The sequence below is a fragment of the Mauremys reevesii genome, linkage group 1 (genome assembly GCF_016161935.1).
Source record: "Mauremys reevesii isolate NIE-2019 linkage group 1, ASM1616193v1, whole genome shotgun sequence".
Lineage (NCBI taxonomy): Eukaryota > Metazoa > Chordata > Testudines > Geoemydidae > Mauremys > Mauremys reevesii.
The window spans coordinates 51653500-51678234 of record NC_052623.1 but is presented as its reverse complement, the minus strand read 5'-3'; the positions used below and the strand labels follow the sequence as shown (position 1 = coordinate 51678234).

Below are 24735 nucleotides of genomic sequence, written 5' to 3'. Positions count from 1 at the left end.
TCTATGATGTGGACCCTGCTGCCGTGCATTAAAATTTCCCTAGTGCGCTTTGACTCACTTTGAAACTGGAATAGATTAAAGCACACTAGTGAACTGTTAGTGTAAGGCAGCATGGTCCACACAGGCACTTACCCTGCCCTAGCCTGCCATGCACTATGTTTACACCTTAGCTTGCTGTAAACCAGGGGTCTCAAACATGTGCCCCAGAGTTATTTCCTGTGGCTGCCAAGCTCCCCTCCCCCTCTGTCCCCGCTCCCCCCACCCAGCGCGCTGTGTCCCCGCTCCTCTGCCTACCTCCAGGCGCTGCCTACTGCAGAACAGCTGTTTGGCGGCACTTAGCACTTTCCAGGAGGGAGGGGGAGAAGCGGGGAGCCACGCACTCAGGGGAGGAGGTGGAGAAGAGGTAGGGCAGGGGTGGGGATTTGGGGGAAGGGGTTGCAATAGGGGCAGGGAGGGGGCAGAGTTGGAGTGGGGACATTGGGGAAGGGGTTGGAATGGGGGCAGGGAAGGGGGCAGCGCAGGCGGGGGGCTTTTGTATCTTTATATGAAAAGGTGTCAATGAAGTGGCCTTTGGGTCAATGTACTAGTCCTCATGTGGCCCTCATGGTGATTTGAGTTTGAGATCCCTGCTGTAAACTGAATATTGACAACAAGAGGGCTCAGCATGGGTGCTGCAGTCCACTTGCATGTAATGATTTAATGACAGGTTTCAGAGTAGCAGCCATGTTAGTCTGTAGCCGCAAAAAGAACAGGAGTACTTGTGGCACCTTAGAGACTAACAAATTTATTTGAGCATAAAGGATACAGAACAAAAACACTAACCCAGGAACCTATCCTTGCAACAAAGCCCAATGCCAACTCTGTCCACATATCTATTCAAGTTACACCATCATAGGACCTAATCACATCATCCATACCATCAGGGGCTCATTCACCTGCACATCTACCAATGTGATATATATCATCATGTGCCAGCAATGCCCCTCTGCCACGTACATTGGCCAAACCAGACAGTCTCTGTGCAAAAGAATGGACACAAATCTGACATCAGGAATCATAACACTCAAAAACCAGTAGGAGAACACTTCAACCTCTCTGGCCATTCAGTAACAGATTTAAAGGTGGCAATTTTGCAACAGAAAAGCTTCAAAAATAGACTTCAACAAGAAACTGCTGGACTTGAATTGATATGCAAACTAGATACAATCAATTTAGGCTTAAATGGAGTTTGGGAATGGCTGACCCATTACACACATTGAATCTATTTCCCCATGTTAAGTATCCTCACAGCTTCTTGTCAAACTGTCTGAAATGGGCTATCTTGATTATCACTACAAAAGATTTTTTCCTCCTGCTGATAACAGCTCATCTTAATTAATTAGCCTCTTAGAGTTGGTTGGGCAACTCCCACCTTTTCATGTTCTCTGTATGTATATATATCTCCTCACTATATGTTCCATTCTATGCATCCGATGAAGTGGGCTCGAGCCCACGAAAGCTTATGCTCAAATAAATTTGTTAGTCTCTAAGGTGCCACAAGTACTCCTGTTCTTGTAATGATTTAACAGGCTCAGGGTAGAGGAAAAATACATAAGCATTACCAGTCATTGTGGTTTATTGTCAATAATCAGCATAATAAGGAGGTACTATAATAATCTGTACATCTAAATGGGAAAATGGATGTAAAGCAGCCATACAAGGAATAGCAAAACAAAAACTACCTAATGATTTTCTGAATCATTATATAGCCTGTACAAGTTTTCGTCTTATGATTAAATGTTATGTTTTAGGTTTGTGAGAGACGATGAATTTGGCAGAGATTTGTGATAATGCCAAAAAAGGGAGAGAATATGCACTTCTTGGGAACTACGACTCCTCTATGGTATATTACCAAGGTGTCATCCAGCAGATTCAGAGACACTGTCAATCAATCAGAGACCCAGCAGTTAAGGGCAAATGGCAACAGGTATGATGAAGTGATATTGCACTGCATATGGTGGATTTGGAAAGAAATACAGCATTGCACAAGCTTTTTAAAATGTAGCCTAAGTATATATTGTCTAAATTGAAGTTCATGATACTTATGTGGCAATATTTCTTGTGACATAGTTAGAAGGGGTTCTTTAGTTCTAATTGAATCAATTTTCTTGTCTTCACATAGTGTGTCTTGCTAATCAATGGACTAATTGTGTGTGACTGCCTTTTTTGGAAATACTATTATGTTTTCTACTAATACTATAATGATTTCCTTTTGCTCTCTCATCTTTCATCCAACTAATAAGCAGTAAGCTATGATGTGAGATGGGCTTGCATCATTAAAAAGATCAATATAGTTGCAATTATCTAAAATGTTATCTGCAGATTTAGATAGTACTCTTAGGCCCTGATCTCACAATCACTTGGGCATGTGCTCAACTTTATTTGCATGAGGAGTATTTTTGGGTCGATTTCTAGGAGCGATGGAAAGAGTGAGAATGAATCTGTAGTGTTAATGGGAGGTAAATTGCTCCCAAGCTACTGATCTGTGATAGTGCAGAGGTGGAGGAAGCAGACTGGCATAGCAATAGAAATAGATAAGCAGCAGACAGTGTGCTGCATGACTTAATGCTATAAGCAGGTGTCATCTGAGATCCCAAGGCAGATAGATCCAACAGCAAGGAAACATACAAAAGGGCCGAAATGCATAAATCATGGATTCAGTACTTAAACACAATATTAACAACAGATGTGAAATCTTTGAGGGATAATGTCACAGTTTTTAGGCCAAAACATTTGAGTTAGTTCAATATTGTAACAATATTAGTGTTGGGTCCTGGAGTCCATTAACTCGCATGAGCTCACATACGTCAGCCTGGGTTTCGATAAATTCTTACAGCATAAATCTCTTGAATTCCAAATATTACTTTGAAAAAAAAACAGGCTACGTGCAGCGGTGGGGAGGGGTGGGCAGAAAAACTGCCTATTTTTGTGGAATCTAGCAAAATCAATGGGACAAATTATGTCCTTAGATCTGGGCATGCTGGTATCATGACTTTAGTAGGAGCCCCCTGCAGGCAACCAAGGATAGAGCTTAGTCCAGTGTTATGTGCTGTGCAGATTTTAAACAAACACATGTAATTAGTTTGATACTGATGTCAGACACATTTTGGCAAAATAAGGCACTATATAAATTAAAGTTGTTGTAGACAAAATGTTCTATGTTAACTTCAGCTCCATTCAGAATGCACACACAAAAAAATCTGTTTATCAAGGCAAAATGGACAAAGTAGAGGGACAATACAGGTTTATGTTTGTACGTGATACTACTGTAGACAGGCAAAAATTAAAATTTAAAATAATTACCTGAGATTATCTTCTTAATTAAATAAAAAAAATCTTGCACAAGACATATTGCATCCCATTCAAATTAAGTTTTATACAATAAGAATTTGTATAAGATACGTATACGAAGTGTATTCATAGTATACACTTTGTACACATATTCTCCAAAGATTAATTTGTTGATGTTAGAAAATACGTTTTGTATAACGGAGGGAATCCAGGACGAAGGCTGAAGACAAGCTGATCAGTTTTCAAAATGATCTAAAAGGTCCAATCCTTCCATCACTGAAATAAATAGGAATTTTGCCATTGACTTTAATGTGGCCGGAATAAGTCATTAAAGCTCAAGTGCTTATGTAAGTGCTTAACTTTCAGCCCAGGATTACTCCCACTGACTTCAACAGTGCTCATAAGAATGGCCATACTGGGTCAGACCAGGCCATCCAGGTCCATCCAGCCCGGTATCCTGTCTACTGACAGTGACCAATGCCAGGTGCCCCAGAGGGAGTGAACCTAACAGGTAATGATCAAGTGATCTCTCTCCTGCCATCCATCTCCACCCTCTGACAAACAGAGGCTAGGGACACCATTCCTTACCTATCCTGGCTAATAGCCATTAATGGACTTAACCTCCATGAATTTATCTAGTTCTCTTTTAAACCCTGTTATAGTCCTATCCTTCACAATCTCCTCAGGCAAAGAGTTCCACAGGTTAACTGTGCACTGTGTGAAGAAAAACTTCCTTTAATTTGTTTTAAATCTGCTGCCCATTAATTTTATTTGGTGGCCCCTAGTTCTTATATTATGGGAACAAGTAAATAATTTTTCCTTATTCACTTTCTCCACACCACTCATGATTTTATATACCTCTATCATATCCCCCCTTAGTCTCCTCTTTTCCAAGCTGAAAAGTCCTAGCCTGTTTAATTTCTCCTCATATGGGACCCGTTTCAAACCTCTAATCATTTTAGTTGCCCTTCTCTGAACATTTTTTAATGCCAGTATATCTTTTTTGAGATGAGGAGAACACATCTGTTCGCAGTATTCAAGATGTGAGTGTACCATGGATTTATATAAGGGCAATAAGATATTCTCCGTCTTATTCTCTATCCCTTTTTGAATGATTCCTAACATCCTGTTCGCTTTTTTGACTGCTGCTGCACATTGCGTGGATGTCTTCAGAGAACTATCCATGATGACTCCAAGATCTCTTTCCTGATTAATTGTAGCTAAATTAGCCCCCATCATATTGTATGTATATTAAATATCATACTATTCATAGATCTTTACATTGGGGCTATGAAAGGTCTTGGCACTTACTAAGGTTTGTCAAACTGCCACATTAACTTGACATTTCTAATACTTGGATTTCATTGAAAAATTAATTTAGTGCATTAAAGAAAAGGATCTCCTTGATTTCAGTGGGAGTTGGATCAGGCCATGAGTCAACAGATAATAGATTAACAAGTATGAGATACATTTTAAGGAATTATCTATTTGAATGGTGCTAGTTATCTACTATATTCTCTGACCAGTAGAAAATGGAAGTTTCAAACGTACAATGCAAGTGTATAACTTCACAGTCAGACTTCTGTTATAAAAGTAAGAAAACATGGGTGAAGTAATACCTTTTATTGGACCAGCTTCTGTTGGTGAAGGACATAGGTGCCGACTCCATGGGTGCTCTGGGGCTGGAGTACCCACAGGAAAAAAAAATGGTGGGTGCTTAGTATCCACTGGCAGCCTCCCTATCAACGGCTCTCCCTCCCCCCAGTGCCTTCTTCCTGCTGGTGGGTACCACTGATCAGCACCTCCTCCTACCTCCCAGCGCCTACCGCCTGCTGTGCATCAGCTGTTTCGCAGCATCAGGAGGCGCTGGGGGTGAGGGGAGGAGCAAAGGCGCAGTGTGCTTGGGGGAGAGGGCGGAACTGGGTGGGGAAAGGATGAGGCAGGGTGAGAACAAGCAGGGCAGGGGTGAGGCATTGGGAGAAGGGGTAGAGTAAGAGCAGAGCCGGGGGGAGCACCTTCCAGCAGATTAGAAACTGGGTGCCTATGGTGAAAGAGACAAGCTTTTGACTCCCACAGAGCTGCTCTCCATGTCAACTTGTCTGTTTCACCAACAGAAATTGGTCCAATAAAAGTTATTGCCTCACTTGCCTTGATTCTCTCATATCCTGGGGCCAACATGGCTACAATAACACTGAAAACAAATTATAAAAGTAAGTCATGTTCCCAGTTTCTTCGGTTGCTTTAGTTGTCGTCTTAACCTAGGCTACCTTTATTTCCCTCTCTCATGTCTGTGTTACTGAAAACAATTCCTGATGCTTTGAATGTATTATGACTGTTCACCTGTACAAGTGAACATCTCTGTCAAGTTTTGAACAATATCAGGGCATGGATCTTGCAGCCCATGTTCTCAAGGTTCCATTGAAGTGTAATAGGAGTAGTCACATGTCTGAGAGCTGCTGGATTGGGCCGTTAGTTCTTTGTAAATGTTAATTTATTCTATTGTAGTAAACATTTTCTAAACATTTTATTCTGTTGTAAATTGAGATTGTATATATAAAAAAAGACCTGTGCAAAAATTAAAACACTTTTTTTCTGAAATCACTTGTTTATTTTGAAGGTCCGGCAAGAATTACTGGAGGAATATGAGCAAGTAAAGAGTATTGTCAACACGTTAGAGAGTTTTAAAATAGACAAACCTCCAGATATTCCTGTATCCTATCAAGATGAGCCATTTAGGGATCCTGCTGTTTGGCCACCTCCAGTTCCCGCTGAGCACAGGTAACTGGAAAGCACTCTGGGATAGTTCAAACTTTAACTCCACCCTTGAACATTAATCTCTCTTACCAGTGGACAAATTGATTTTTCAAGAGTCTGTTGCTACCTAAAAAGAATTCTGCAGTTCAGATGTGGGGGTGATTTTTGAGGAATTGGATGTTTTTGTACAGTGGAAGAGGAAGTGTGTTTGGGTATTATGGTGTGGTAAGGCCTATGTATGGAGGTTGGGCAGGATATTAATGTTTCCATAACTGATTTTCTTGACTTTTGATGATTGTCTTGCAAAGAAATTCACTTGAACAACTTTAACTCTAACAAAATTCTTTGTTTATTATAAATGCCTTGGAATAATAAAAATTACAGATAGAAAAGATCTATTAAATCAGCTGATCATGTAGGATGGGTTATTCGTGAACAGTGACTGTTTTTGAGGTCAGTAGTGATTCAGGTATGGCCTAAGGTACGTAATATATTGCCTGAAGCCAATTGCTTTAGTACTGAAGGAAATCTGCAGACAAGGTGATGCTTTACAGAGTTAGGGCCAGATTCAAAGCCCTCTGTAGTCCATGGAAATACTTCCATTGAATACAGTGGACTTTTTAACAGGCCCCTAATGTAGGTCTCTAGTCTAACTTTTTACTATATAAACGTGTTACACGTTGTTGTTAAGGGGTTCTCTGAAAATAGTTGAGTTGCCCATTTTGTTGTTTGAAAGAGTGGTCAGTTGTCTGATTTTTTTTATTTTTTTTTAACTATTTTCATGAAGACCTAAAGACTTTCTTATCAGGTCATAGGAGGCTTTTTTTTGCCAGTTGGAATTGAGGGATACAATAGAAAACAGTAAAGCATCTATATTAGTTTTAGATTTCTAAAATACCTTTCATCTGGAGGATCCTGCTCAGCAGAACTGGAATACAGGCACCTGTGGGATGGACGACAGCAATCCGTGGGAGGTGGAAGAGGGTGGCCTGCTCTTGGGATTTTTATTATCTGGCAAGATATTACTGAATGATGTAGAGCCGAGTTAGCAAAATTGGGAATTTGGTGGTAATTAGAAGCAGTTACTAGCCAAAAGCTATTTTGTAGCCTATATTAAATGTATTTGGTTTTCTTAGTGCATTACCTAGTGGACAGGGGCCTGATTCTTCATGGCTTTGCAGCATGTGTAGTCATTTACTCCCTGTTCAAAGTTGGTGTAAAACATTACCATAGCTTGCTGCTTCAGTTTCCCCCATCTCTACCCCATTACACTGTTGTGAGCGTGAAGCTACTCAGTGACTCCAGAGCATGAGTACCAAGCTTAGGACAGACTATTAAGAACCAGGGCACTAGTGAATTTATACTTAGATTTCACCAACCAATTATCAAGTGTAAACTCTGCAGGCACTATAACAGCCAAACAAGGAGTCACAGACAGGCCCTTGGGTACTCCATTCTATCTGGTCCCCAGGTGAACATACCTTTGTGATAGATGGTCCCTTACACCAAGAATCACAACAATGTTCGGGTTACTCCCAGTCCCAAAGGACCAGTCACTTACCCAAGTCAGTTGCACCTTAGATCTCATGCCAGAGACAATGCTTGTAACCAATCCTATACTAAATTATACACAGATTTATTAAAATATGAAAGGAAATAAGAGTTACATACAAGGTTAAAGCAAGTAAACAGATACACACAGATGAGTTACAATCTTAAATTTCAAAAAGTAATAGAAGCTTCTATAATAAACAAGCTCTATATGTTTTATAGGACTAATCCAGGCTAAGCAGCTGTGGGGACCTCCTACTTATGCCTAGGAAACCTGACCCTCTAGAGTCGAAGCAGCATAGATCTCCAGTTCCTTCTTACTACGAGTTTTTATCTCCCTCATCTCTTGTTCTCTGAGCTGCAAACTCAGCTGATGGGAGGAATCCACTTGCATGACCCATCTTCATGTGGGGAAGACAAAACAAACAAATTTATTTTGTCCTCTTTAATGTTCCACAATAGTCCATTTGATATCAATGGATCTTCTGTGTTGGACAGATGTAACATCTTCTGTGGGAGACCAGCATTTCACACTAGCTAATGTTTCTCTCTCCTGTCTGGTGATTTACAGAGGCTTACAATGCAACTTCTCAAATATTACCTTACAATATGGGATACAGATGTTACAAATGAGATTAATGCATGCAGCAGCTCACAAGCATTCAATAAAATCTAAACACATTCTTATAATTCTAATACCTATTTTAACAATAGTAACAGCTAGACTGGCTCTAGCTATATATCTGTCAATGTTCAGTTGAGACATGTGGACCTTAGTACGAGCTGGCACCTGGTCTGCCAGTGTCACAGTGAGCTTTAAAGTTTTCAGGCGATTTTGGATGAAGGGCAGTATAAAGTGCAAAGTGGATTTATTTATTTGTTGTTTATAGATTAAACTGTTTCTTGGCTTGAGTGTAGGATCATAGATGGGAGAGGTGACCCATCCCAGCAGGTCAATACCCTTGTAAAATAAATTACAGTCTCATGCGGCTGCAGATGAGTAAAGAAAATTACTTTAAATGGTAACAGTAGCAGCAACTCTTCTGTTTCTTTATGCATAATGAAAAATGATTTGAAGTAAATACTTAATAATCACATCCAGGTTGTGAAAATGTGTGTGTGTGACTTTTAAAAACTAATCTTTCAGGAAAGTAGTTGCAAGTTTTGAAACAATGGCAGCAACCATGAATAAAGGGATTTATTAGAGGTAACATTAGTTTAAATTGATTACATCTTGGCCATATAGTTTGTTCTATATTTCAAGTCTAAACTGACCTCCCAAGCAAAATGAATATGACCTCTCAGTTTAATCTTAAAACCAAATTCTGACCCCTCCTACCACTGCTCAGCTTCCGTTAAGGTCTGTGGGAGGTATACAAAGGTGTACGAGTATGCAGTTTGGTTCTATCTAGTCCTAATTTTCTGAACAATTTGTAAGTGTTGACACTTTCGCATGGGGGAATTAAGATTGAGAATGGGTCATTTTTTTTCTCGTTGTCTTGCTCTCTTAGATATTGAGCCTGTCAAAGTTCTTAGCTGGCCTATTTTCCGAAATTTCTTCTATGACTGTTCTTGTAGGATCTGCGCTTTTGAATATAGCGTAATTTAGTGCCATGATTTATAGCTACGGGAAACTGAAATTCAAAGCCTGAAACTGAAATATGATTTGTTTTTTTCCACATGTATTTTGGTTGGTTATTGTAGGGTTGGTCATGAGTGCTGAGCTGTTGGTATTGATCTTTTTTTTTTTTTAAACTGTGATTGATATATTTTTTTTGTTGCCAGGGCTCCACCTCAGATAAAACGTCCTAACCGAGAAGTTAAACCTTTGAGGAAAGAATCACCAGGATTGCAGCCGCGAGGGCCTGTGGGCAGAGCACACCCAATATCAAAAAGTGAAAAGCCTGCCAGTAGCCGAGAGAGGGAATCTAGAGCTAAAGGGAGAGAGGACAAGGTAAAAACTGGGGCTGGCCGGTGGGGGGGAGAAGTTGGAGGGTTGTGTGTGCAGGGGGGAAGCATTTTTTTTACATAAATAAGCAAAAACTTAAGTTTTCCTGTGCAAGGGCAACATGGAGGGTCCACATCAGATTGTGGACAAAGCACGTATTACAGAGTGATTCAGTTGTAATGTCACCAAGCTGGGTACTGCTTTAAACTCTCAGCACTGTTTTTAATCAGGAAGGTTTTTTTATAACAGCACAGTTTACTGTAGCTTTGTTTTTCTGCATGTTTCAGCAAGGTTATGGGCCTGATTCTAATTTCTTGTATAATAGTGTAAATCAGGAGTAAATTCTATTCAGTGTAAGAGATCAGAATTGGGCCCTATTATAAAGTTTTCCAAGTAAAGAATATAGAAGTGAGATCAGTGAGCGTCTTTAGATATTATGCAATTTTATTAGGATTCGGCAGAATTTGAATTGAGATGAGTTAAAACAATTGAGATAGTTCTGTGTATTCTGCAGTGGTCTACAAGTATTTACAAAAGTACTTTTAAGTATGTTTTTAACTAGCAGATGGAGATGTACCAAAAGCATACAGATTAAAAAGACAACCACGCTTTATTAAGAATCTTATCATTAGGAGATTATTATTATAAATAACAAGACATTTAAAGGAAAATGTTTCTTTGAAAAGCATTGGGCGGAAGACATGGTGTTCTGAATTAAAATGGGCTGGGAATTGAAGTTTGTTGTAAAAAGAGAAAAAATACTAGAGTGAGAGAGAAGACTGTAGGAACTGATTCACCAACATGTAACTGTAGAAGATGTTTCAAAAGGAATTATTTTTGAGAAAGTAAGATGCATGTGTGAAAAATTGGGTGTTTATAACTGAAACTGCCTTACAACCTTAACTGTGGAGTCACTAGCAGGAATCCATAGAAGCCATTGTATAAATCAGTGATATGCAGACCTCAGTGGTTCAGGAGTCAAATTAACCCAAAGAGCCACAGTAGTGTGAAATCACTGTTTTATTTACTACCATTCATATTTAAACAGTATGACAGGGGAAATACTTAGTTTTTATATACATGTATATTATTCTCAGAGCAAATAAGTTAATAACTTAATTGGTTAACATAGTAAAAGCATCCTGATTGGTTAATAACTTAGAGGGATTAATAATTAAATCACACAGTGTTTTAATATTATGTGCTGCAAAGAGCTGCAGGAGACACTTTAAAGAGCCTCTTATGGCTCATGTGTTGCAGTCTGAGTATCTCTGGTATAAACAGTACGAGACTGGAGCATAATGGATTCTTTTACTTTTGTGAGATATGGAATCTTACCTATTTGGAGCTCATGGTATATATAATACAGGTTGTGATTGGTGAGTTAGAAAATGTTTTGGTAAGTTTTCATAGCTACACTAAATACTCAAGAATGAGAAAGGACTTAAAGGCAAGAATCCAGCACTGTCAAGGGATAGACAAAAGTGACCTTTGTATCAGTCATTTTTGATTCTGTAGAAGAGAAGCAACACTAGTATTAAGCAACACTAGTCCTCCTTGTCACTGGTTGTTCGGACGTAGTCTTCTAGCAGTGCCAGTGAATAAACTTCAAATAAACTTAGAAATGTAAAGTTGAATCATTTTAGAAATCTCTCACTACATACTTAGAACAGCAAGATTTACAATAAAAAAGCTTTTCAAGAACTGTGAAAATTGTTTACAGTTCTGCTGGTTAAATGAGGAATTGGAATCATGTTGTGTGACCATTTAATACACCAGGCATGTATGCATTCAAGTTTTGCCTCTAATGAGGGCAAAACCATGCACTCTGAAGTATCAGAGGGGTAGCCGTGTTAGTCTGGGTCTGTAAAAAGCAACAAAGAGTCCTGTGGCACCTTATAGACTAACAGATGTATTGGAGCATGAGCTTTCATGGGTGAATACCTGCGTCTGATGAAGTGAGTATTCACCCACGGAAGCTTATACTCCAATACATCTGTTAGTCTTTAAGGTGCCACAGGACTCTTTGATGCACTCTGAAGTTTCCTGTAAGGAGCATTATAAGGCTTTACTATGGATGAGGCTGTGCTGGTACTGCTTCTAGGACAGTAGTTATCTCTGGGAGGAATACTACTAATAATCTACAGCAGGGAAGCCAGATGGAGATGTTTCATAATTAGAAATATATTTCATATAGTACTTAACTTTTTAAAATTGATTTTATCTGAATATTTTTAAAAAAAACTTCTCATAGTTTACATTAGTACCTAATATAAGCAAGAACTTAGATTTCTCCTCCCAGTTTTATCCTTATCCGCTAACAAGCATTGATGTCATGTAGTGTTTGGAATGGAGCTGAAATTAGCATACTTCTTTTTGTCAACACATCAGTTGACATGAGATCAGTTGCTGCTTATGTTCCATTTATTTTTAAATGTACGAGAGTAGGGCACGTGATTAAAATTCTGTTGGCTGTTGAATAGATACTTGTTGCTATAAATCATGCCGCTCTACAGCATGCAGAGAGATTTCTAAAATGACGGAATGTTGTATTTTAGAGGGAGTTTGTTTGGTTGCCTGGCCAGGTCTTGTTAGAAATTGTAAAGATAAGATTCTCATCTAGTAAGACATTGGTTGCAATGTGACTGGTTGTAGCTTGCGATGGGTATGCTAGTGCGGTTATCTATATATAAATGCTTCTTTTTCTGGATTTGTAGCTAAAACAACCATCTCATCTTATGGGTTTGTAACCATCCCCTTCCCAAGCCTTGTAACAACCTCTTCAATCTGATTGTAAGCAGGGTCATGGACTTTGTCCTTTATTTGCCTGTATAGTAATATGCATGTTTATGGTGCTACATAATAATTCTACCCTGAGATCCCACTCCGGTGGTGCTTATGCACTAGCACCCCTTTAAAATGCTGTTTCCCAAGTGGTTTTTTTCTTTCTTTCTCTACTACTGCCCAGAAAGCCTCCGGGCTGATTGTCGTGGTGCCCCCGCCCCCCGGTGGAATAATTGTCAGGAATTTCAGCCTTTCAACCCAGCGGCTTATTTTAAATAGGCAATGTGTATATGTTACTAAGGTTGTGCAATGCCCCATGTAAGCCCTAGGAGAATGTTTGGGAGTACTCTGAAAATTAGATTAGTGTCTTCTAATAGGGAAGCCACCAAAGTTATGCAGAGCGATTCTACCAACCTAATGCTACAAAAGGAGATGCTTTTGTGCCTGGAAAAGTATTCAGAACCACCCATGAATGTATAACTCAACCCTTATTTGGGCAACTAATCCTTAAATCTGTGAGTAATTCCATTTACATTAATAATGGAGCTACTTGCAAGACTAGTGATTAATCACCCAAGCAAGGGCTTCAGAATTGGGCTTATTTGTAACTACTATTGATCATTTTGTTGCATGTGAAAACTGTAAATATTTTAAATCTTCTTTTATTTCAGGTGTAGATAAGTAATAAAATGTCCTGTTCTACAGCTTGAGTGTCAATTTGGCAGAGCTTCTATTTTTGAGGGTTTATTCATTTCATTTTTCGGAGTTTATTTTTAGCAATTTCTGAGTTTTATGTAGTGTCCAAAGAATCAGGGTTTTTCAGGGCTCTCTTTATATATTCTGTAATGAGTAATGTATGCAATGTACATTAAGCATCACAATATGTTATATAATGCATAATCTCTTTGTAATGTTCCCTAGTGAACTTTAATGTAGTACTGTTTCAAACAGCACTATGGTTAAGTGCATAAGGGAACTTTTAGCGTGCACCAGCAGGTCTAAACAGACCAATTAATGTGCAACACATTCGTGTGCTTTAGAAATTGCACCCCTGTTGTCCTCATCATTGCTCCATGCAGACGAGCCCTTAAGTAACCATTTCCAGTGTCTTTCCATTGTTTATTGGATAAACACTGATTTCATTTTTATTTTGTTACACTCCCTACCACCGTCCGTTTCATGAAGGGTTTACTCCAGGGGTCAGCAACCTTTCAGAAGTGCTGTGCCGAGTCTTCATTTATTCACTTTAATTTAAGGTTTAATGTGCCAATAATACATTTTAAACCTTTTTAGGAGGTCTTTTTCTATAAGTCTATAATATATAACTAAACTATTGTTGTATGTAAAGTAAATAAGGTTTCAGAATGTTTAAGAAGCTTCATTTAAAATTAAATTAAAATGCAGAGCCCCCCGAACTGGTGGCCAGGACCCGGGCAGTGTGAGTGCCACTGAAAAATCAGCTCGCGTGCCGCCTTCGGCACCCGTGCCATAGGTTGCCTACCCCTGATTTACTCGATACCTTCCCGCCAGTATTCAAGCCCAAATCCCCGAGGGACCTTAATCTCGTTATCTCTGCTCCCACAGAGCCGCTGGCAATGTGCTCCCTCTCCCACCCCTCCATAAAGGTGATATTCTTGGTAGCTATTACCTCAGTTTGACGTGTCAGTGAACTGGCGGCCATGATCACAGACCTCCCTTACACTGTGTTCCACAAGGACAAAGTGTCCTTACGGCTACACCCTAAATTCCTCCCAAAAGTAGTGTCGAAGTTCCACCTAAATTAGTGCATCTACCTACCTGTTTTCTGCCCCAAACCACATGCCTCCCATGCGGATAGGGTCTTGCACTCCCTTGATGTCTGGTGGGCATTGACATTTTACCTTCACAGGACTTGCTCCTTTTGCACATCACCAAAACTATTTGTGGCCATTGCTCACTGATTCAAGGGCCAAACCCTCTTCTCCTAATGAATCTCCAATTCGGTCTCTTGGTGCATCTGCGAATGCTACACATAATCCAACATTCCCCAACCTGATGGAGTTACAGCGCACTCTACACAAGCGTAAGCGTCCACATTGGCTTGCCTCGTGGACATCTCATGGCATGAGATCTGTAGTGCAGCTACCTGGCACTCCATTCACATGTTCACGGCCCACTAAGCCATCGCGCACACGACAGGTACGGAGGCTGCTGTAGGCCAAGCAGTACTGCAGACTGCACTTCCTCGCTGCTCACTAATCACATATGGCATACGTATAGGGACTTTCACTTGAAGAAAAAGAGGAAATTACTTACCTGTAACTGGAGGTTCTTTGAAATACGTGGTCCTTATTTATATTCCAATACTCACCCTCAAATCCTCTGCTGCAGACGAAACTGCACAACAGTAAGAGGGACCCTGGTGAGGCATCAACCCACCCAACCTTTTATATCCTTGGCTGCGAGCATGAGGGGACGTACTACACTTGTGCAGGTCAACAGACACTGCTAAGAAACACTTTCAGTCTCAGGTTCACGGCGCACATGCACACCAGTGTATGGAATATAAATAGGGACCACAATCTCGAAGAACCTCCAGTTACAGGAAGTAACCTCCTTTTACACCAGGACTAAGATTGTCAAAATATCTGCAAAGTGGCATTTAGTTCGAAACGAACTCAATGGCTGCAGGAAATTCAAATAAGTTATGTCAGAACAGAGTGTTTATAACATGACACTGTTTAAAAAATACTCTCTGCTGTGGAGGCAGATTTTCAGATGTGATTGTTTAGTATATAAAAATGAATGCATACAATTGAGAAAGCTTGTTATGCTCGAAGAGTGCCAACTTGTGAAAGCTGTGCGTGAGAGTACCATGAAGTGGCAATAAGAGCCGGTAGCATTCTTATATTTTATTTTTATTTAGCATAAGATTGATTTACTTATGCAGTTATTTTCAGACAGTACTTGTAGTATCCTTACAAATCCTTTTGTTCAGGCTTTTCCTTTTATGCTGCCACCCTGTGGTTATTTGTAGTAATTACATGGTTATGTAATGGTCTTAGTGCAAGTGGATAAATACAGTTGTTGGCCTGCTCCCAGCACGCAGCAGCAGCGTGGATGGTTCTCTGGCGTTGTCCATTTTTTGTTTTCATACGTACATCTCATAATACGTGCAGTATTTTGTTTATTTGTGTACCATCTTTTTGCATAGCAATAACCTACACTCTGGTTTGCCCAAATGTTGGAGCACACGTCAGCTATATTGTTCAGCCCTGCTGCTTTCTGTCACCTTGCAGTGCACTAATAGCCTATTGAAACATTCCCTGGCTTATTGCTATTAAAGCCTGGCTTAATTTTGTTTCAATTTAAAAATCCTGTTAAAATCAGCAAATCTTTCCACTGTAAAAAATAAAACAAAAAAACCCTAGCTCATTGTAGGGGGATAAGAGAGAATTCAGTATCAGAGAGAGTCTGCAAACACCTTTTTGTTACGGTGAATACTGTTCTTATTGTTGCCTTTAAAGATAGGTAGCTCTGTCTTTTAAAATCTTTTGAATGCGATGGGTCCCTTCTCATTGTTCCTTTTCTTCATGACTGTGTCATTTTGACAGAAGTTTCTGGTCCCAGTGCAACTTTCAAGTTGCTTGCTATTATGGATTCAGTTTTGTAATAAAAGTGAGAGTTGAAAGAAGCTAGAAGAGCAGGGACTGTTCCCTGAAGAGCATGTGGGTTAATGGGCAAAGGGAAGGGCCATTGTTAACTGCCCCTTTTTCCTCTGCTAGCTCCGGCTCCCTCTTCCTATGCTGCCTCTGGCCACTTTCCCATAGGCTGCTTTTCTGAGGCAGCTGGGATACTTAGAGGCTGTGTTAGGAGCTCTAAACCAGCTACCAATTTAGCCTAGTTCAGTTAAAAGCAATGCAGCTGCTCCTCAGGCTCCACTTAATCCTGCTCTGGGGCTGGGAGGGGAAGTAGTTTTCTGCTGAAGTGTCAAAGGAGGAGAATTAGAAGTGTTGCTTCAGAGGGAAGATGTTGCTTCACCCATGAGATCAGCAGAGCTGTGGAATTACTAACTTTGGAGTTTATGGTCAGTTTGGGCTGAGGTTGTTTTATCCAATTGTGGAACAGTTCTGAACACACCGGATGTTCCTCTAGTAAGAACAATAATGAGGCTGAAATGTAGGGTTGCCAACTTTCTAGTTTCTGAAAACTGGATGCCCCGTTCCGCTTCTTCCCCCAGGCTCTTCTACCCCTGTTGCTTGTTGCTTTCCCCCTCAGCCCCAGTGTGAGTTGCCCAAGAGACTTGCAAACCCCAGCTCCAGCAGGCCACCTGGGAATTCAGGTAGCAGAACGCTGCGGCCGTGTGGGAACAGCCAGGCAGCCCTGCTGGCGAGCTAGGATGCAGCAGTCCTGCAAGGCAGCCTCCTGCCTCCTTCTGCACGGCTCGCCCAGCAGCCCCCTTCCCCGCTCACTTGAGCCCCTACCACCCGGGGTTGCCTTAGCGTGGCCAGGGGAAGTGCTGGCTGGTGGGGCAGCTTAATTTCCTTCCCTCATGTGGCGCATTCTATGCCCACTGGGACCCCTTACCCCGTTTGCTATGCGCCCCCACACTCTGTTCTCCGCCGCAGCCCTGCAAACCGTGCTCCTCAAAGGGGCGACAGGCTGCCACTCCTCCCCCTACCCACGGTAACTGGACTTTCCGGTCAAAAAGGGTTGCCAACTCTGACCGAAGCTGTTCCAGAAGATTTTTTTCCCAATATGATGTAATGTCATTTTCTTAAAATATCTTATTAAAATCTCCCAGATTGCTTTCAATAGTCACTGGGAGATCTGTGCCAATTTTGGGAGACTCCAGGCCAATCCTGGAGGACTGGCAACCCTAGACACCTGACAACCCTACTTTAGGGCTCCTAATGCAGCCCTTTAAATGAACCTTTAAAGTGTCCCGGCAGTGTGTGGGAATGGGTTGTGAGACAGAGAAAGGGAATAGGAAATAGACAATTGTTGGAGTTGGGGGAAGAGACGCAGCCAAGCAGGGAAGACCTTTTCTTTATGTCCTGACTATATTGAAATAAATAAATAAAATATATATCCGTTAAAAACCAGGCAGAAAAAAATCTTATTTCTCCCATCAAAGAGAACAGGTATAGAGATTTAAAAAAAATTTTTTTGGTGGTGGTGGTAGGGTCTGGATGTATATTAGTACCAACTGGCCTGGCATCATCTGGCCCAGCTAGCCAATCAAAATGCACCTTTGGACAAACTTGTCCTAAGCCAGGATCTAATATAGCATTACGTCACGACAGGGTATGCACAGATAGGCATGTGCTGCATTTGCCTCGTGTGTTGAACATTACAAGAAGTGTGCTGGTAATCTAAAGAGTGACTTATTGCTACTAGTTTGTAAATTAAAAAACCCAACATTTTAAACTAATTTTTGGATTTTGGGATCAAGGTAACACCCCTTTAGAAAGACGTGTGACTCTATAGCACATTCTGTTGCACTGGCGATAGTGACAAGTATCTGGAGACTGTAGAGATAAAATGTGCTTCCTTGGCTGTCAGAGGAATGAGACAGCCCACAGTTCTGTGTAAAAATCTGAAATTTCTCTTGGCTTAAACATAGTAGCAACTGAACAATTTTACTCTGATTCAAATCTTTGAGCTGTTGAAAGTAAAAATTTCATTATAGACTCCTGTGATTTCTTATTGTTCCTAGGGAAAGAAAATTCCACAGGAAGGTGCTGGTGATGGGGAAATTCAGAAATTTGATGGAGCAGGATATGATAAAGACCTGGTTGAAGCACTGGAAAGGGACATTGTATCAAGAAATCCAAGCATTCATTGGTATGAGAATTTTCTCAGTTAAATTCTTTAACCAGGTTGGAGGGGAAAGAGCATGTCCTCTCATTAAATTGGGATGGGATCTTAACTCTTTTAAAATGGCAAACAGCCATGACTTTCCAAATAGGGGAAACAAGGGCTTCTGGTTCTAATCGCATACTAATTTGATTGCAGAGTAAGACTTTCATTCTTAACCAGGGGTGAAAGTAACTTACAGGACTTACCGGTACTGCTGGAGTCCTGAGGGGGGCGTGGCCTCATCCGGAAGGGGCGTGGCCTCTCAAGATTTAAAGGCCCTGGGGAACCAGCTGTGGCTGGGAGAACCAGAGCCTTTAAATCAACCAGGGGATCCCAGCTGCAGAGGTGGCTGGGAGCCCCCTGGGGCTCGGGGCAAATTAAAGGGCCCGGTGCTCCGGCCACCAGGGGGAATCTCGAGCTTTGCGGGGCTGGGGCAGGGATTTAAAGGGCCCAGAGCTCCTGCCACTGAGGGAAGCCTGGAGCCCTTTAAATCCTGGCCCCAGCCCGGCCACCAGAGCCGTGGCCAGGATTTAAAGGGCTCTGGGCTGCCCGCAGCCATGGGGAGCTCTGAGCCCTTTAAATCTCAGCCGCGGCCGGGAGTTAAAGGGCTCTGGGCTGCCTTCAGTGGCGGGGAGCTCTGAGCCCTTTAAATCCCAGCCACGGCTGGGATTTAAAGAGCTCTGGGCTGCACACAACGGCGAGGAGCTCTGAGCCCTTTAAATCCCCAGCCCAGCCACCGGAGCCACAGCCAGTATTCAAAGGGCTCTGGGCTACACGCAGCGGCGGGGAGCTCTGAGCCCTTTAAATCCCGGCCCCAGCCCAGCCACCAGAGCCGCGGGCAGCCCAGAGCCCTTTCAGTCCCTGCCGTGGAAGTCGATGCGGTCCAGCACGGCGTACTGGCTCTTGCCAGTATGCTGTACTGGCCCGGACCGGCTTACTTTCACCTCTGGAGCAGCAGAAATACTGTCTCCCCTGTCCCCCCACCCCTCAAAAGGGCACCGGCACCCTTCCCACGGGATAGTAATACATGCTGTATGTATGTGTATCAATGTGTCACAAAGAATGCAGCTGCAGCCTGCCACCGACCAGCAGCGACCCCAGCAACCGGCCCCTGTGGGCTGCTACCTGCAGAGAGCCAGCAGGTGCCGCTGGGCTGGGTCTGCCAAGGAGTAAGTAACCAAGGCAAAAACCACAGCCAGCCAGCCAGCCAGGGAGGGACTGGAGGGAAGTCAGGGTGAATGAAGGACAACTGGAATAGCCTTCATGAAATATACAAGATATTTAGAGAAATTTTTATCAATTTCAGCCTCTGCACTCTGCAGGCAGGACAAAACAAAAAGAGACCTGAGATTGCATCCGATGTCCTAAGGACATTTCAGGTGTTTAAATCAATATATAAAGAGGGTGGATTGGAATGAAAACTACTATTTCTTTCAAAGGAGGCACAATAATTTCCCTGAATATTCAGTTTTCTTCTCCAATCCCTTTGTGGTTTTGTCTATGGGGGCTATTTGCTTTCCCTGTGATTCTTTAGTTGCTTTAGCAAAATTGCTTTGCCCAAAATAAACCCTAATCATCATGACACATCTTTCCACCATGTTCTTCATGTTTTTTGTGTTGTTTTTTTTTTAAACAGTAACATTTCAAAGAGGATCTGCAAGCAGTTTGGACATCACAACCATGATCCTCTGCTGGGGAGGGAATGGGATAGATTTGAACTTGGAAATGGTTCCTGATTTTGATTGTGTTTAGGAGATCCCCTTATCCCGGAGGCAGAAAAGAACTGCCCCCGCCATGGTCACACACACCCAACAACAACTGGGAGTGAAATTAACAAGGATGCCGGAAACAGCTCCTAACTCTGGGCACTGAACTGCACAGGGAACAGCTGAGTTTAAACTGTTCTTTTGCAGACAGCAGCAGCAGGCATCTCAGCCAGTCTCCCTACTGCAAGCTAGAGCCTAGAGGAAAACCCCTGCTGGGGGGGGGGAGGAATGCAGAGCCTTGTCTGCAGCCTGGCTGGAGGAGGGGGAGGGAGGAGACGAGAAACCAATGTGACAGTGAGGTTTTCCCCTTCTACCTGCTTTTATTAGCTCTGGTTTAAAGCTGTGCAGTCAAATGCTTGTATTTGTTGTGTATATTAGTATTGGCGAGATCCCCTCATCCTAGGGGCAGAAAAGGACTGCCCCTGTCATGGTCAAACACACCCTCCCCTTGACCCCCTCCCCCCAGCTACTGTGAGTGAAATTAACAAGAATGCCAGAAACCTAGCCCTGGGGGCTGAATCATCAGGGAACAGCTGAGTTTAAACTATTTTTATGCAGGGAGCAGGCTTCTCTCTCCCTCCCTCAGTCAGTCTCCTTTTCTTACCGGTCCTCCGTACCGGCCCGTACCAGCTTACTTTCACCTCTGTTCTTAACCAGTATGATATGCAAAATGTCCATTACGAGTACCTACTCCAAAGCCTAACTGCACCCCAGAGAACATTAAAAGTATTGTTTCGATGATCACCAGAGATCCTAGAAATCCATTTGCAATGGGGAAAAACGAGGAAAAACATGGATTTTGCATTTTTACAGAGAATCTTTAGTTTTTACATTTTGTGAAAAAATAAAAACATATATTAACTATTAACTAAATTTTACTGAAAGTATCAGTGTCACTTACTCAATGTGTGCAACCTCTCCCCCTCTTGTGATTGATTTTTGGATGCGCTTTAAATTTACAGTGGAACCCTGTTTCTGATCTAATTGGGACCATGGGGCCAGATCGGATAATCAAGAGAATTGGCAAGAGCTTTCTACCCTTATTTCGATCCCAGGCTGCTGGTGGTTCGGTTAATATGGAGAGCCAGATAATGGAGGCTTGGCTAAACGGGATTCTACTGTATATCAATAAAACATTGTGTTCAACTGATACCTATATGGTACTGAGGCTAGTTCAGTGTTTCATTTTAATAATGGAAAAACACGGATATTTGATTCTTTATTAGAGAGTTTGGAATTATTTTAACATGAAAAAGTAGGACCCCTGATGATCACGTGAACCCAAACCATTTTTAATTGAGTACCATAGTAACCTTAGCTGAAAGTAATTTTTTGCTGCCTTTCACAGGAGAGGTCAATGTAAGGCCACAGACTGACAGCAATGTTCTCAATAGGAACATACTGGCATAATACAATACTTTTTTTCTGTTTTTCGTGGCTTAAAAACAAAGTGAAATGATATGCTTTGTAAATTTGAGCTGGTCTTTCACAGGGATGACATAGCGGATTTGGAAGAAGCCAAGAAATTATTAAGGGAAGCGGTTGTTCTGCCGATGTGGATGCCTGATTTTTTCAAAGGGATTAGAAGGCCGTGGAAGGTGAGAATGTACGACCACGTTCTGGGGACTGGTCACAGCACTTTCATGTATGCCAAGTTGCAGGGCTGTCCCTAGCTATTTTGGTGCCCTGCGCAGCCCCCCCCCATGGCGGGGGGGTAGTGTGGGGCCCCAGGCCTCCACGAGGGAGCTGTGAGCCAGGGGAGCGGAGCAGGCTGGGGCTGGCTTGCTCCACTTACCATGTGGTGAGTGCAGGGTCGGGGCTGGCTGCAATCTTCAGAGGATTCAGGGTGAGGCTGGGGTGGAGCAGGGGCAGAGGCCTGGGGAAGAGCTGGAGCAGGGGCTGGAGCCAGCACGCAGCTGTGCAGGGCACCAGGAAACGTGGTGCCCCAAATTTCCTGCTGCCCTACTTAGCTGCCTACTTTGCCTATGGGTAAGGATGGCCCTGACGAGTTGTATCTACATGAGCGTAGCATCATGTGCTCATGCTCCCTTGTACTGATGGTATACTGTAGTATTTATAGCTATTGTACTGCAGTAATAGCCTAAAATACACATTTATTTAGCAGGGATGGATAATTCCTTAATTATAATAAATGTGGGATTGATCCAGAGTAGCTGGGCCACAGTAAGTGGGAGGCCAATTTGGATCTGATTCACAACTTGAAAAAAAATTGTTGAGGAAGCATATGAGCTGCTGTGTAAACAGCAAATGAAATGACCTAGCTTTTGGTATGGGATTGATTGTCCCTTATTCAGGGCATGTCTTATGATACAGTTGTGGGCTTGTCACTTTGTTGAGTTAGTTATGTTGATGAAGTCCAGGAAGATATTTCCTATTGGATATCTTCTTTATGGCCCTGATTCAGCAAAGCTCTTAAGCATGTGGTTAATGTTAAATACATGAGCAGTCCCAGTACTTAAGGCCCAGATTCAGCAATGTACTTAAGCACGTACTTGTTCTAAATACCTAACCAGTTAGTAGTTAGGGTGGGATTGTGGCTTCCCTTTCATGGCTGGAGCTTTTCTTCTTCACTTTGTCCTGTGGGAGAAGCAGACAGGATGTGGCTGTTAACCCTCTCTAAGCAGGCTAGTGTGCCTGAGGTCCTCCACATACTAGAGATCTATGTGGGGAGTGCACGACCCCTCTTCCCTCCTAAACCCATTGGTTCTCATAGGCCAGCACTCTTCCTGACTAAACATAGGTGTCGTGCATTTGCAGCCATCACTTTCTGAACATCCAAGAGTGGTTGTTTCCTTTCTCTGACCTGCGTTTGTGCCAAGAGGGTCCTGTCTTTAGTTGGGCATCCCACTGCTCCACTAGTGGTAGTTATAACTACAGGAAATAACCCTGCAGTGATTTCATCAAACCACTTACTCCCTGCAGTGCATATTAGCTTCTTATTGGGAAACACTAGTATTGGTGCAAGGCCTGGTCTACACTGGGGGGGAATCAATCTAAGATACGCAACTTCAGCTTCGAGAATAGCATAGTAGAAGTCGACGTATCTTAGATCGACTTAGAATCACTTACTTCGCGTCCTCGCGGCGTGGGAGCGACGGCCGCCGCTCCCCCGTCAACTTTGCTTCCACCTCTTGTTGAGCTGGAGTTCAGCAGTCAACGGGAGAGCAATCGGGGTTTGATTTATCGCATCTGCACTACACGCGATAAATCAATCCCCGATAGATCAGTCGCTACCCGCCGATCCGGCGGGTAGTGTAGATGTACCGTAAGGGTGCAATACTAGCAGGGACTAACATTCCAGTGTAGACAATGCCTGCATGAACTTGTGTAACAGGAGTCCATTTATCTCTTATAGTTGCTGCCTTGGAGTTTAGGATAACGTGAGCATCCTTATAAAGGGAGGTGGGTTGTCAGCTCTCTGGAAGTAATATGATTGTTTGTAATTTAATTTACCGATGAATGTCTGTGGGAGCTGGCAATACCTAAGTGTTAAATGACAATAAAGGTATTAATGGTTAATGGAAAATGTAGGCACAGAGAGGCTATTGCTCTTGATAAGAACGGGGAAAACATTTTTGAATAATTGTATTCCTGGTTGATTTGTTTTTATAGATCTCTTCCATGTCATTCTTTGTGCTCATTGCGTTAAATTTTGTGTAGAACAGACCCAATTTAATTTGCAGCATGGATCGCATTTAACAGATATTTTATTGTTGTGGTATTTTATGTAAGATATTAATTGCAAAGCACATTATGATGTGCAAATCTAATTCCAGCTAATTTGATTACCCTTGAAGCACAGTCTGACTTTACCTTAGTATGCTTTTGTTTAGTATGAAATCAGATCTTGCATTTGTACAAGAGAGCTGCCCAGAAAGCGGCCATATTCGCGACAGCAGAGCATTTGGTGTTTCCATATTTCTTCTTGTCCCTTGCTGGATGGGGAAAACATTGTGTCGTTCATTACCACGATGGCGGCCCACAGTTTGGAAAGCAGATTTTCAAAGTGTCTTGATGAATTTATTTAAAGTAATTAATTAATTATCAAGTGTTACTCCCTATCTTGGGGCAGTTCTAACCTTACTACAGAAGGGGAAATGGTCATTGCCACCACTCATTTTCAGGAACTCTTGCCATGAGAGGCCATTTAAAAACTAATGCCTTTTTTCACAGTCAAGACGATTAGCAAGCCCCAGCATGGACACCTAGTTTGGCCCCTGAGAACTTTGTCTCTCCATCCATAATGTCTTTTACACTTTGGTGAACCAAACAGGCACTGATGTAGAGGAGACTAGTTCTCTCCTACTTTGCCCTCTCTTTTACCTGGATGGGAGATGGAAGGATGGTCAGGCCACTAGCCTGGTACTTGGGAGAACTGGGTTCATTTCCCTGCTGTGCCATGGACTTCCTGTGTGACCTTGGACAAGTCACTTAGCCTCTCTGTGTTTCAGTTTCCTCTCTGTATAGCGGGGATAATAGTCCTTCCCTACCTGATAGGGGGTGCTGTGAGTATAAATACAGTAGATTTTGGGACACTCAGATACTGTGGTAATGGGGGGCATGTAAGTACGTTAGTAAGAATAAATAACATGAGAAGCCCACGTATACAATTAATGGTTTTAGTGAAACAAGTGCTTGGAAACAAAAAGCAGGCCCAGGGATATGTTTTTAAGCAATTAAAATGCAGACCTTGGGTCACATTTAGATCTAGTGCATCTCAGCTGATTGCGGTGGATTAGC

At 42.2% G+C, this 24735-nt stretch overlaps 1 protein-coding gene across 4 annotated transcripts in view; it reads left to right on the top strand.

Annotated features, from left to right (window-relative positions):
• The window catches only part of KATNAL1 (katanin catalytic subunit A1 like 1), a 49741-nt gene that overhangs the window by 14577 nt on the left and 10429 nt on the right, over positions 1-24735 (top strand). For all 4 annotated transcript variants that reach the window (XM_039520070.1, XM_039520072.1, XM_039520073.1 and 1 more), the window contains exons 2-6: positions 1791-1966; positions 5948-6108; positions 9421-9589; positions 18066-18193; positions 21467-21572. In XM_039520070.1, coding sequence (XP_039376004.1) covers positions 1805-1966; positions 5948-6108; positions 9421-9589; positions 18066-18193; positions 21467-21572 — 726 coding nt within the window. In that variant the 5' untranslated portion in view covers positions 1791-1804. The remainder of the gene's footprint in view (positions 1-1790; positions 1967-5947; positions 6109-9420; positions 9590-18065; positions 18194-21466; positions 21573-24735) is intronic.